This window comes from Ochotona curzoniae, unplaced genomic scaffold (genome assembly GCF_017591425.1).
Source record: "Ochotona curzoniae isolate NIBS_2020 unplaced genomic scaffold, NIBS_Ocur_1.0 scaffold_2587, whole genome shotgun sequence".
Taxonomy (NCBI): domain Eukaryota; kingdom Metazoa; phylum Chordata; class Mammalia; order Lagomorpha; family Ochotonidae; genus Ochotona; species Ochotona curzoniae.
This window is the reverse complement of record NW_024467096.1, coordinates 5,273,583-5,288,431: the sequence shown is the minus strand read 5'-3', so window position 1 is coordinate 5,288,431 and position 14,849 is coordinate 5,273,583. Positions and strand designations below refer to the sequence as shown.

The 14,849-nt window shown below is 41.9% G+C and overlaps 1 protein-coding gene across 5 annotated transcripts in view; it reads left to right on the top strand.

Annotated features, from left to right (window-relative positions):
• LOC121171358 (DISP complex protein LRCH3-like) overlaps positions 1-14,849 on the top strand; it is a 90,706-nt gene that overhangs the window by 22,555 nt on the left and 53,302 nt on the right. For all 5 annotated transcript variants that reach the window (XM_041003054.1, XM_041003055.1, XM_041003052.1 and 2 more), the window contains exon 2: positions 13,480-13,624. In XM_041003054.1, the coding sequence (XP_040858988.1) occupies positions 13,480-13,624 (145 nt within the window). The remainder of the gene's footprint in view (positions 1-13,479; positions 13,625-14,849) is intronic.

The following is a 14,849-nucleotide window of genomic DNA, read 5'->3' as shown; positions in this document are numbered from 1 at the left end:
GTTCTGGGAGGCAGCAGTAATGGGGTCCCTTGGCCTTTGTGGGAGATGTGGATAAAGTTCCCTACCCCAAGATTGCAGCCCATCTCCACAACTGGGGGCCTTTGGGGTGGACACAGTGAATGAGAGAAGCTCTTGCTCTCCCTCTCTCTGCCTCTCATACGATGTTTTTTAAGGTACTCATTTGAAAGAAAAAGGTTGCTGCACGGAAACTTAAGAAAAATGATGAATGGTGACTGAACCCAGGGGAAAAGATTGACAGATTTCTCTGTAAGCAGATATAGTTTCTGCTGATCAACACATTTACTTACAGAAATTTGTATTTATTTTAAAATGTAAACTACAAAGCTATTATTAACAAACTCTTATAGGGAATCAAATATTCTTGAGGATTTTTTCCTTGCTTTTCAAAAAAAAAAATTTGCCACCTAATAAGTGAGCAATATCGAATCTGTGAAGTAATTATATTCTTTTTCTGGAACCTGTGACTTTCACAACCTTAACAGAAAGTTAAAAAATTTGCTGGGGAGAAATGCCATGTCTATTAGTTAATGTTAGTCAATGATTATTAGTTAATGTAAAAACGACAACAACCAAAAGTTTATTTTTTTTTCCAGCTTTCTGAATTTACATTACTGGACCCAGTGCAATAGCCTAGTGGCTAAGTCTTCACCTTGCATCTACTGGGATCCCATATGGATACCAGTTCGTGTCGTGGTTGCTCCACTTTCCATCCAGTTCCCTGCTTGTGGCCTGGAAAATTAGTTGAGAACGGTCCAAAGCCTTGGGACCCTGCAACCACATGGGCAACTTGGAAGAAGCTCTGGGCTCATGGCTTCGGATTGGCACAGCTCCAGTAGTTGCAGCCGCTTGGGGAGTGAACCAGCAGATGGAAGATTTTTCTTTCTCTCCTTCTCTCTGTATATCTGCCTTTCCAATAAAAAAATCTTTTTTAAAAAAGAATTTACATTATTGATATGCTTTAGGTTTGTATGTATTTCCCTGAAAGTAAGAGGGCAGCTGCTCTCAATTTAAGATTTATTTTTTTTATTATTTTTTCATTGGAAAGGCGGATATACAGAGAGGAGAGACAGAGAGGAAGATCTTCCGTCCGATGATTCACTCCCCAAGTGAGCGCAACGGGCCGATACTATGCCGATCCGAAGCCAGGAGCCTCTTCCGGGTCTCCCACACGGGTGCAGGGTCCCAAAGCTTTGGGCTGTCCTCGACTGCCTTCCCAGGCCACAGGCAGGGAGCTGGAAGGGAAGCGGGGCTGCCGGGATTAGAACCGGCGCCCATATGGGATCCCGGGCGTGCAAGGCGAGGACCTTTAACCACTTGCGCCACCGCGCCGGGCCCACTGCTCTCAATTTATAAAATTATGAAAGTGTTAGCAGGAGAGGCTTTATCTCTAGTATGCTTCTTGCAAAGAATAGTATTTGAAAGCATCTCAGTTCAGGGTCAAGGATGATGAAATGTTCTTGAGATTAAGATGATAATACACAGTGGAGCCAGAGCTAAAATCTAGTTTTATATATCTATCTCTCTATATTTCTGTATTTTAAATTTGAAAGGCAGATTTACAGGGAGGAGGAGCGGTAAGAGGCCTTCTGCCTGCCAGCTCACACCCCAAACGTCCACGTGTGGCCCCTGTCTGCCGACTGGGTCAGCATCCAGTGCCATAGGTTTCAGCTTTTGTTGGAGCAGCTCTCTGCTTTCCAGGTACCAATTTCTGTTTTACTTTGCTAAGGCCCTTTGAGCTAAGCTCCAAAACTTAGTTTATGGCTGAAAAGACCAGCAGTCATTTAATTCTACAGCTTCCCCCAGGGTTGGTGGTTTCCCCTTCGCCCCACTTCCCAAATCTAACTTGCCACAGAAGTTTCTAGTAATAAAGCTTAGAAATATCGCACTGATTCCAGGACTCAGACACGAAAGCCGTAAGAAAAGTTTGGAACATTTTCTTGCAGCAGAATATTAAAAAATGTTTAAAAGAACACAGTCAAAAAATTGAGGGTGACATCAAAAAGATACAGGAGCTAACTTGAAGAAGTTCCCCTGGCCAATTTGGGTTAATTTCAACAATAAAATAAATAAGGAATGTAATGAATTGTATTAATCATTAAATAAAATAGAAATCCAGAGGCCCATGATGAATAAATATACATGTTTAATTTTTATATGAAGGATAACACAAAGTATTTTATATATTTTAGTATGAATTTAAAAGTCCAAAATTGTTATATTGAAAATATTTTTTGAAGATTTATTGTTTTTTTTTGAAAGACAGGGTTAGAGATTTTCATCTGCTAGTTCATTCCTCAAATGGTTGCGATGGCTGGGGCCAGGCCGGGGGAGAGCCAGCAACCTGCGGCTCCATCCAGGTCTCCCACATGGGTGCTGGGGGCCCAAGCAGCTGAGCCATCTTCCACGGCTTTTCCAGGGGCGTTAACAGAGAGCTGGACTGAAAGGCAGACAGCCAGGACTTGAAACCTGTGCCCATATGGGATGCTGGCATTGCGGATATTTATTTTTTTATTGATTTTTTTCCAAAGTATTATGTATTTAATTTTGTTTAATGGGTAAGGAGATTGCAGGGAACACGTGGGCATGTTGGGGGCGGAGATGATCAGGAAGGGAAAAGTCGGAGGTGGGAAAATGTTCCTTTCATTCTGGGTTGATGGGAAAAGAGAGAGAGAGAGATCGCCCTTCTACACTGCCAGTCTTACAGTTTTAGGAAAGGAAGTGGTATCATGATTGCTGCCCCCAGTTCCCAGTGAGGGGAAGTGCATCCTGTGGGAGGGATCAGTGGTTGATCGGCAGGGAGAGTTTAATAAAGAGCAGCTTGTGACTGACCTAGCTGCCTGCCTGTCCCATTTCATTCCCCCCACAGAGATATTCCACTCTTAGTCTCAGGGTTGCTGGAGGGTGCAAATTCACACATCTTCTGTAGTTACTTCCTGTCAGTTACACATATAGAACTTTCCTGTTCCGGGTTCAGAATTCTCTCATCTAATGGATCCCTCCCAAGAGTTGGAGCACCTCTACTTAGTGCCAGTGGCTACATCATCTGCGTTTTCATCTTTACTGTGAAATGTTTTTGGCTGCTTTGTCTAGTAGTTAGCAACATAGGGGGTCTGATTATGCATTGTGTGTACTGAGGCCAGATCACACACTCAGGGGTTCTTGTCCTTGAGGGCGGAAGTCCTGATGTGTCTGAGGATATTAGGAGGTGAACGGGTGTGCTGCATGGTGATGCCACAGGTCATTGATGGAACTCTCCCTACAGTGAGTGCTGTGGCCTGGCCCAGGGAGCGTGTCAGCCTACCCCACCCCTAACCCTACTCCAGCTCTCAGGCATGCCCTACTGAGGCTGCAACCTGCCCAAGGAGGCCTGAGGCCCTGGCTCTCTCCACCCAGCCTGCCCCAAGCAACAGCACTGGCATGCACTGGTGGGAGCAGCGGCCTGGCAAGGCATACAGCACTCTTCTCTAGGGTCCCCGGAAATGCCACCCCCAAACCCAACTTTTGCACACACTGTAGAGTGCAATGGCCTGGCTCAGGCCTGTGATTGCATCTCTGCCCACATCAGAAGTTCTTAGTTGCCCCCCTACCCCAGCCCATTGATCCTGGCAAGTGGGTAGCAGAAGTCTACTCCCTCCTCTACTGTCTTGCAGATTTAACATTAAGGAATAGGGAACTATGCTACACACTGATAAAGTTAACACAGAGTTAGCGTGAACCAGGCTCAGAACCCCAGCCAACTCTTGGCTGCTTTTGTCCTGGCAATGTAATACTTGCCTAGGCACCAAACAGCCTAGGCAGTCGCCTATAGCTGGGGTTTGGGTATTTTTTTTTTTTTAAAGATTTATTTACTTATTGGAAAGTCAGATATACAGAGAGAAGGAGAGACAGAGAGGAAGATCTTCCGTCCAATGATTCGCTCCCCAAGTGAGCACAACGGCTGATGCTATGCCGATCCGAAGCCAGGATCCAGGAACTTCTTCCGGGTCTCCCACGCGGGTGCAGGGTCCCAAAGCTTTGGGCCTTCCTCGACTGCTTTCCCAGGCCAGAAGCAGGGAGCTGGATGGGAAGTGGAGCTGCTGGAATTAGATCTGGCGCCCATATGGGATCCTGTGGCGTTCAGGCGAGGACTTTAGCTGCTAGGCCACGCCGCTGGGCCTGGGGTTTGGGTATTCTTAAAATAGCATTTTGTAGTTATAATCTAATGTGTTTTTGAAATTCCTTCTTAATTTGCTTTTTTAAAAAAAAAAATCATTTGATCATTTAAAAGGCAAAAGTTAGAGAGAAAGAGGCAAAGATGGAGAGAGGGGCCCAGCATGGTAGCCTAGCAGCGAAAATCCTCACCTTGAATGCGCTGCAATCCCATAATGGCCACCAGTTCTAATCCCAGCAACCCTACTTCCCAGGCCACGAGCAGGGAGCTGGGCAGGAGGTGGAACATCCGGGATGTGGGACACAAACTGGCACCCATATGGGATCCTGGCACATGCAAGGTAAGGACTTTAACCACCAGGCTACAGTACCAGACCCCAGAGGCAGAAATTTAAGAGGCTGTTTGACAACAGTCGTGTCAAGAGTATGTGTGGGTGAAAGCAAAAGGAGGGTACAAAAGGAGCAACGGTCACTTTCTACTCATTTAGCCTCGCTGGGGGTTAAGGAAACTTTCACACATTTTAATATGACTTTTAAGTAACTTTTCTACTTGTTGAAGATTTATTTACTTGAAAATCAGAGTTATAGAGAGAATGAAAGTCAAAGAAAGAGAGAAATCTTCCATCCACTGGTTCACTCCCCAAATGGCCACGATGGGCAGAGCTGGTCTGGTCTGAAGCTGGGAGCCAGGAGCTTCCACCAGGTTTCCCGCATGAATCCAAGGATGGGCCCAGGGACTTGGGCCATCTTCCGTGGCTTTCCCAGGCCATTAGCTGGGAGCGGGATCAGAAGTGGGGCAGCCAGGACTTGAACCAATGCCCATATGGGATTTTGGTGCTGCAGGTGAAGGATTAGCCTGCTTATACCGCTGTGCCAGCCCCATAATCTTATTTATATGTTTTTGTTCTGTGATTTTAAAAGTAGAGTATACTGGAGTGCATGTTTGGCACTTTAATTACGACCCAGCTTGGGACACTTGCATCTCCTGTCAGAGTACCTGGGTTCAAGTCCCGTGCTCAGCCTCGTGCTAGTGCACACGCTGGCAGGTAGCAGTGGGGCACAAGTACCTGGGTCTGTGCCGCTCAGGAGAGACGTCCAGATTGAATTCCTTGTCCTGGCTTTGGCCGCCTCAGGGGTACTTCCTTAGTTTGACTTTCGATGGTTAGTGAGATTACAAGTGCTCATGAGTGGCCTAGTTGGCATTTCAGTGTTTTGAATACAGGTTGGTTTCTCTAACTACGAAGAGAGTAAACATAGTCACGAGGCAATGAACCGCATCAATCCCAAATAACAAAATCCTTTAACAAGTCATGTATGCATAATTATTGCTAAATATTAACTGTTTCTGTTAAATAGATGGCCACACAAGAGGAAAAAAGCAAAGCCATTGATTTACTGTGTATAAGTAACACATTCAAGCATGGAGATCCTGTAAGATTGAAATTAAAGGAAGGGAGAAGGTACTGTGACTGTAGAGCACGTTAGGGCTGGCATTGTGGCAGTTTGTTCAGCATTTGCTGCGGTGCCAGTGCTGCTTCAAGCTGCTTCCACTCCCAAACCTTCTCCTTGATAATGGGCCTAGGAGAACAGCAGAAGGCCCAGAAGGCCCAGGTACGTGGGCCTCTGTCACCCACATAGGAGACCCAAAGGAAGTTCCAGGTTCCTGGTTTTGTCCTTATTCAGCCCCAGCGATTGCAGCATTTAGCAAGTAAACCAAAAGATAGAAAATCTTTCTCCCTCTCCCTGTCTTTCTGTGAGTTTTTCTTTCAAATCAATAAAGTAAATCTTTAAAAAAAATTACCACAAACATAGCAGCCCAAAGCATCTGACATTGCTTCGAGTTCAGGTATGGCCTCTGTCTCCTGCAAGCACAAGATCCTTCTGGAGGGAAGGATCGGCTTCCCCAGTTGGTTAGACTTCGTTTCCTTGCAGCTGTGGGACAGCCTGCTCATGTAAGCCAGCAGCAGAACTGGAGAGTGGAGAGAGACCTTCGAGTATGCCTCCCATAACAACCAGAGCCTTCATTGTAAACAGCAGTACTACTCATCTGAGATGACTTAAGAATTATTAAAAGTTCAATTCACCAAAAAGATGTATTCATATCTTTGAAAATAGTTGTCTGAGGTATTTTTTTTAAAGGTTTATTTATGAGCTGGTACTGTCGCTTAGTGGATCAAGTCATCAGCTACAGTGCTGGCATTCTGCATGGACACTGATTCAAGTCCTACCTGCTTCATTTCCCATCAGGCTTCCTACTAATGTGTCTGGGAAGGCAGTGGAAGATGGCCCAAGTGCTCAGGCCCCTACATCCAGTGGGAAACTCAGATAAAATTCTCAGCTCCTTGTTTCACGGCCCTGTTCCTGTGTCTTGGCAGCCTTTGGAGAGTAAACCAATGGATGTAATTCTCTCTCCCTCCCTTGCCTTCCTGCCTCCCTCTGTGTGACCCAGCCTTCCAAGGCTAAGTCACAGAGGAAGAGTGCTTATGTCTGCTGTTTCCCTCCCCATACACCTGCAGTGGACAAGCTTATGCTCTGCCTTTCCAATGAAAACTTTTTTTTCCCTAAGATTTATATATTTTGGGCCCGGTGTGGTAGCCTAGCAGCTAAAGTCCTTGCCTCGAACGCTCCAGGATCCCATATGGGCGCCGGTTCTAGTCCCAGCAGCTCCACTTGCCATCCAGCTCCCTGCATGTGGCCTGGGAAAGCAGTTGAGGATGGCTCAAAGCCTTGGGACCCTGCACCCATGTGGGAGACCCGGACGAAGTTCCTGACTCCTGGCTTTAGATCGGCGCAGCAGCACCGGCTGTTGCGGTCATTTAGGGAGTGACCCATCAGACAGAAGATCTTCATCTCTGTCTCTCCTCTTTTCTGTATAACTGACTTTGCAATAAATATAAATAAATCTAAAAAAAAAGTTACATGTTTTTATTGGAAAGGCAACTTTACAGAGAGAAGGAAGAGACAGAAAGCTCTTCTGTCTGCTGGTTCACTCTCCAGCTGGCCGTAATGGCCAGAGCTGAGCCTATCTGAAGCCAGGAGCCAGGAGCCTCCACCAGGTCTCCAACGCGGGTACAGGGTCCCAGGGCTTTGGTTCATCATTGACTGCTTTCCCAGGCCACAAGTAGGGAGCTGGATGGGAAGATGGGGCCATCAGGACATAAACTGGCGCCCATATGGGATCCTGATACATGCAAAGTAAAGATTTAGCCATTGAGCCATCACTGGATCCTCAAATTTAAAAAAAAGGTTTTTTAAAAATATATTAATGGGCTAACCATTTATATTAGCTTTTTATTACTACAACTAAAATAAGCTGTGAAAGAAGGGTTTTTTTTTTTTTTTAGGTTTATTTATTTTTATTGGAAAGTCGGATGGAGGAGAGACAGAAAAGAAGATCTTCTGTCCTATGGTTCACTCCCCAGGTGACCGCAGTGCCTGGAGCTGTGCCGATCTGAAGCCAGGAGCCCGGAACTTCTGGGACTCCCACATGGGTTCAGGATCCCAAGGCCATCAGACTGCTTTTCCAGGGCACAGGCAGGAAGCTGGATGGGAAGTGGAGCCGCGGGGATTAGAACCGGAGCTCATATGGGTGGGATCCTGACGCCTGCAAGGCAAGGACTTTAGCCATTACGTTATCGTGCCGGGCGCGAAAGAAGTTTGAATTGGCTCATGGTTTTAGAGGTTCCCAGTCCAAAGTTGTGCTGGTACCATCCCTTCTAGTGTAGCTGGAGGCTGGCAGTGGCCGGTGTGTAGGGGAGCAGTTCCATGCAGGCTGAGAAGCTGAGAGCACGGTAGGTCCCAACTAGGCCTTTACTACCAGCTCTTGGGAGATCTACCTTCCAGTGTCTCAAATACCTCACACTGTTCCAGCCTCAGAAACACTGTAATTAAACCAAGTTTCACCCCCTCAGTACCATTAACTGTGACTGGGATTAAATATGTGTTTGAGTTCCGGAGCCAAACCCTGTTCAAACTACAGCAGCATCCCCTCAATAACCTAGAAAAACATCAGTACATGCCTTGCTATAGAAGGAAGATGGTAAGTGCAGAACAAAAGTTAATAGAATAAAAACCATGTAATGAACAGGATTAATAAAGCCAAAATTGATACTTTAGTAAAACTCGGGGGGTATGTGTAAGTCTGTGATTAGAGTGATCAATAAAGAAGGTACAAATACCCACAGTCAAAAATGAAAATAGGGTACATCACTACAGATGTTATAAAAATGTCCAGTTAAAGGTGGTGGCAAAGCAAGCTAATTTTGCACCCATTTCTGCAGTTTTGACTTCCCAGAACTCCAGTCCCAGCTGCTCCACTTCCATCAGACTCCTTGCTAATGGTCTACAGAGGCAGTGGAGAATGATCCAAAGGCCTTGAGCCTCTTCACCCAAATGGGAGGCCTTGAAGAAGCTCCTGGCTTCAGACTGGCCAGGTTGCGGCCATTGTGGTAGTGGAGGAAAGAGTGCTGTCTCTCCCTCTTTCTCTATAACCCTGACCTTCTACTAAAAATAAAATAAAATAGAAATTCTTCTTTTAAAATGTTTAATTAAAAATGAATAAAGGAGCCTGTCATTGTGGTATAATTAGTTAAACCAGTGCCTGCAAAGTTGGCATCTCATATGGATGCTGGTTCAAGTCCCAGATGCTGCGCCTGTTCCAGCTCCATGCTAAATATGCCTGATAGCGCAGCAGAAGAAGGCCCAAATGCTGGGGTCCCTGCTCTCACATGGGAGACCCCCAAGAGACACCCGGCTCTTGGCTTCACCCTGCCCAGCCCCACACGTCAGTTGGAGAGTGAGCCAGAGGATGAAGATCTCTCTTTCTCTGTATTCTCCTTTGTCTTTGTGACTTTTTCTTTCAAATTAATAAAATAAATTTTTTAAAAAACCCAAAAAGACATCTTAGTTTTATGGGAAAAAAGAGGATACTATAACTATGTTAATAAATTTTTTTGAAATGATAAAACAGCAAATTGCTAGATCTTTTTTTAAGATTTTATTTTCTTGTTATTGAAAAGCCAGATATACAGAGAGAAGGAGGCATAGGAAGATCTTCCATCCACTGATTGACGCCCTAAACAGGCAGCAATGGCCGGAGCTGTACCAATCCAAAGCCAGGAGCCAGGAGCTTCTTCCAGGTCTCCCATTCAGGTGCAGGGTCCCAGGACTTTGGATATCCTTGACTGCTTTCCCAGACCACAAGCAGGGAGCTGGATGGGAAGTAGGGCCGTTGGGATTAGAACCGGCGCCCATATGGGATGCTGGCATGAGCACTTTAGCTGCTAGGCTGCTGCATCGGGCCCCCTAGACAACAAATTCTTAAAATTAATTCAAGAAGATACATAAAACTTAAAATAGTCTTAGAAATATTTTTTAAATTAAGTAAGTATTGGAGAATTTTTGTTCGTAGAAAAATTCAAGCCAAGATAACTTCAGCAATTAATTCTATTCTAGAAAACTTTTTTTTTTTTAAAGAAATAATTTGAAACCGAAATAAACCCTTTCAGTCAACTCAGATAAGAGACTGATAGAATAAAGATTCCTTGTGAAGGACTACACCATTGTAGTATAATGGGGAAAATCCGTCGAGGGTGGGAGTTTCTGGGGGGAATCCCAGCCTATATGAAATTGTACCACATAATTCAAAATTCAAAATAAAAATATATTTAGAAAAAGAAGTAATTTGAAACCAAAATAAACCCTTTCGGCCAACAGAAAAGGAAAAGCTAATTGTGGGGTAGGTATTTAGCTTGGCACTTAATAATGTTGCCAGTTAAAACACACATCCTTCATTGAAGTACCTGATACTTGAAAGTAAGAATTAGATATTCCTCAAACTGGCACCAGTATGGAATGCTGGTGCCAAGGAGGAGAGTTATGCCCGTAAGCCACCATGTCAATCCCCGTGCCAAGGTTGAGAGTGCCTACTCTAGCTTGCTGGGAGGCGATTGAAAGGCAGTTTTAATGATTCAGGTAATTGGGTTCCTACCACCTATTTGGGAACCTGAATTGAGCTTCCAGCTCTTGCTAAAGTGCAGACCAGCCCCACCTGTTGGAGGCATTTGGCAAGTGAACCAGCAGGTGGAAGCTTGCTTGCTTGCTTGTTCGCTCTCACACACATAACAAGTTTTTTTTTAATTTTTAATTACAAAACATAGGAATATGCTCAAACTAAATTTCACCATGTTAGCAACCACAATATTGGCCTCAGATGCTGATAGTGTCCAAAAAGGGAATCATAGTCCAGAAATATTCATGATCACTTGTGAAAAATATCTTGAGTCAGATATTAAGAAACTTAATCCAGTTACATGAAGAATGAAGACGTATCATGAGTAACTTGGATTTAATTCAGGAATGTAAGATTTTTTAATATTAGAAAATTAATTGAATAAATAGAAACAGAATAAAAGATTAGTGAGAACAATAAAAACTCTACAAGAATAATGAAGTAGAGTCCAATGCAATGGCTCAATTAGTTAATCCTCCTCTTGCAAGTGCCAAGATCCCATGTGGGTGCCAGTTCATGTCCCACCTACTCCACTTCCCACCCAGTTCCCCACTTGTGATCTGGGAGAGCAGTGGAGGATGACACAAAGCCTTAGGACCCTGCACCCCTGCGAAAGACCCAGAAGAGGTCCCACCTCCTGACTTTGGATCAACTCAGCGCCTGCCATGTGGCCATTTGAGGAGTGAACCAACAGATGGAAAATCTACTTCCTCTCTCTCTTGCCTTTCCAACAAAAATAAATAAATATTAAAAAAAATAGTGAAGTAAAGGGCAAATGTCAATATTACTATAAGTATATAAAAATCGTAAAATCATTTTAAGAGCTGGAGAAAGAGGTAATTTGCAAACACTCATTTTTGATAAAAGCTAGCAAATAAGAACAGAAAGGAATTTCCTCAATCTGATAGGGAATAAAAAGATCTTCAAAGTTAGGAAAAAAATTTAACAATGTATTAGAAATCCTTGCCAGTACAATAAAGAAATAAAAGTAGAAAATCAAGGTTTCATTATTTATAGCGTATGTAATTGCAGATATAAACAACCTAGAAAATCTGCCAGATACAATGTATAAAATAATGAAAAACATTTAACAAAGATTTTAGGTGCAACATCAAAATTTAAAAAAGTTTGTTTCTGTACTCTTGGCAAATGAATGGATTAGATACATATTTAAAGATAGGCATTGGGATTAGCTGTCTAACACAGCAGCTAAGAGACTGCTTGCTATGCTGTATTCCATGTGAGAGTGGCTGTGCCTGTTTCAAACTCCAAAGGGAGATGTTTCTCTGTCTCTTTCAGATAAAATGAACAAATAAAATAATTTTTAAAATAAACTGTCTCCTAATTGTGGGTGTTAGCAAGGATTTTTTAAGCCATAAGAACGCTGTGCCCTGCTGTAATTTGTAATTTGGTACAGCTTTGCCATTCAGTCATGTCAAAAACACACGGTATTTTTTTTTTATTAATTACGTTGCATTATGTAACACAGATTCATAGGCTCTGGGAGTCCCCCATCCGCTCCTCGTGCCCTCCCCCCTTGGTGGATTCCTCCATCTAGTTGCAGTATTACAGTTCAAATTAAGTCAAGATTCTTTCATTGCAATCATATACCAAGCATAGAGTCCAGTGTCTTGTTGTCCAGATAAGTTCAACAGTTTCTTGGGGAGACCTTCTCTGATCTGAAGGTAGAGCTGGCAGAATATCGTCCCAATCAATTAGAAGCCCCAGCACAACATCAACAACAATTTACAACATTATAGAATTAATTGATATAGTATTGAGTAATCAATACATTGTATCAACACACAGTATTTTTACTTCTAGATGTGAAGGGACTTTCTATTTGTGAGGAAATGAAGATAAAAGATAATACTTTAGGGTGGGCGTTCAGCCCTGTGATTAAGTTACCGTGTCCCCATCAGTGTGCCTGAGTTCAGCTCTCACTTTCAACTCCACAGTCCCTCTTCTTGCCAGTGCAGGCTGTGGGAGACAGCGGGGATATCTCAAGTAACTGACCTTCTAGCACTCATAGGAGATGAAGATCCAGGTTGCATTTCCTGCCCCCAAACTATGGCAGGTATTTGGGGAGTGGACCCGCAGATGGGAGCTCACTATCACCTGTCTTTCCATGTTTGCTTCTTGAATAATTAAAAAATAAATTTACACTGGCTTGACCCTTGACCCCACTGCTAATGTGCCGAGGAAAGCAATGGAAGATGGAGCAAGTGCTTGGGCTCCTGCACGCACATCAGAGACCCTTTGGAGATTCCAACAACAGATAGAGGATCCCTCTCTGTCTCACCTTCTCTCTGCAGATCTGCCTTTCAAATAAAAAGTTAAAAAAAAATTTAAATGATAGTGTATATTTTCTTTTTTTTTTAAAGATTTATTTTTATTATGTTTTATTGGAAAGGCGGATATACAGAGAGGAGAGATAGAGAGAAAGATCTTCCATCCAATGATTCACTCACCAAGTGAGTGCAACGGCCGATACTATGCCGATCTGAAGCCATGAGACTCTTCCGGGTCTCCCGCACAGGTGCAGGGTCCCAAAGCTTTGGGCTGTCCTCGACTGCTTTCCCGGGCCACAGGCAGGGAGCTGGACAGGAAGCGGGGCTGCCGGGATAGAACTGGCGCCCATATGGGATCCCGGGCGTGCAAGGCGAGGACCTTAACCACTGCGCCACTGCGCCGGGCCCAGATAGTGTATATTTTCCACAAGCCTTTTGAAAATTGTGTGTATGTATGTAGAGATTGGTTTACAATTAAAATATTAGTATAAAGTATAAATAAACTGAGCAACTGAGCATCATTCATCTAGCCAAATACTGTGAAGATAATGAAAATGCAATGTGCCATTACATGGAGGAATCTCAGATGTTAGATACACAAGTATACACAGAAAGTATGCTTGTATGCTTCTGTTTTAGAAAGTTCAGACATGTGGAGGACCAAATTACAGTTCTTTGAAAGTGACTGTAACCTGAATATATTAGGTTACATGGCACAGAAAATTAAGATTAGCCAAGACAGGCATATGGTCCAACAGGTTATACTACAGACAACACATCCTATTTTTTTCTCATATATGATAAGTAAAAAAATAAAATTGATTTTTGTATGTTGATTTTCTATCTGATATCTTTGGTAAATATTTCTATTACTTCATATAGTAATAATTTGCTTTGTTTCTTAGTTTACATAGGAATTCAAAAGGAATCAGCATTTTCCAACAGCAGACTTAAAGACATGTTAAAATGAAGTTCCAAGGACTTATTTTGAACTTTCCTGTTTTTCAGACCTGTCAAGAAATCGCCTCTCAGAGATTCCTATAGAAGCCTGTCACTTTGTTTCTCTTGAAAATCTCAACTTGTACCAAAATTGTATTCGGTATATTCCAGAGGCAATACTAAATCTACAAGCTCTAACATTTTTAAATATTAGGTAAGAATATGACTTCTTTTCATTCAGATTTTCTCATCTCTCTCACTAAAATATTCATGAATATTTATATTTTTTACTTTTGTTAGCGTTTTCTGTATAAGCTGTAGGGATGCTAACCATATTTCCTATGTCCCTGCAGTTTGTTCCATTTATCTTTTAACCCCGTAGAAGTTACAAGCCCGACTAGCTGTTAGCCTAGTAAGCTTGCAGCTGTGTAGTAACAATGATTCTCCAATTACAATTTCAAATTAGCTTTTTCAAATAAGAATAGTAGATACTGAAATTCTTTCATTTGGTTCTAGTGTTGTTACCTATTAAGATCTGAGTTGATCATGTATTTATTCATCTTTTTATAAATTTATAAATTTATTCATCTTTATAAACATTGTACAAGAAACACTTTCGTTGTTTTATTTCACTATAAAAATGTTCATTGGAGAAAATTCACCCAAAAAAGTGTAAAGGAAATTCATCAAATTTTGTATCTGGCTTACATAATTATAGGTGGTGGTATAATTGCATAATTATGGGTGTTTTCTTTCTGTTTTTCTAAAGTTTCAGTTAAGTTTTAAAATGAGTTTTTCCTCTGTGTCATTAGATGTTCTTTGGATATATTTTTATGTGTAACCACTTTGTTGTACATTTCACAGACTTTCAAAAAAATCTATTTTTTCTGCCAGATATTTTCAAGTTTTTCATCATAATAAAATTAATATCAATAGAAAACTGAATTATTATAATGGTTTTTCTTTTCACTTCAGATAAATGTCTCAGAATACAGTAATTAGTGGATTAAGAACTATTAAAGGCTTATAATTTAAATTAGTTAAATGAACAAAAGATCTTGAGAATAGGAAGGAAATTGACGATAAGAATTAAGAAGTAGAATCTAAGAAAAATTTTAACTTTTTTTATACTAATATAGATGTGTTTTATTATTTTTAGTTCTGATTTTCATGTTATTATATAAATAAATGAATTCCTTACTTTGTTGATGAATGAAGTCATAGATTACCACTTGTTTTCCATGGAGCCATATTTGAATCACTGTAGGTATAAGTGGTTCTAATGTAATAGTGAAATAAATAGGTTACAAAGGATTTTACATTTACAACTTGTTTAGAAGGAACATTGAGAGTTGAGTACTACTTTTTAAGGTCATTTTTTTTTCCCATAGATTTTGTTTTAATAAAATAATGTGTTTTTATAATACTTTGTTATTTAC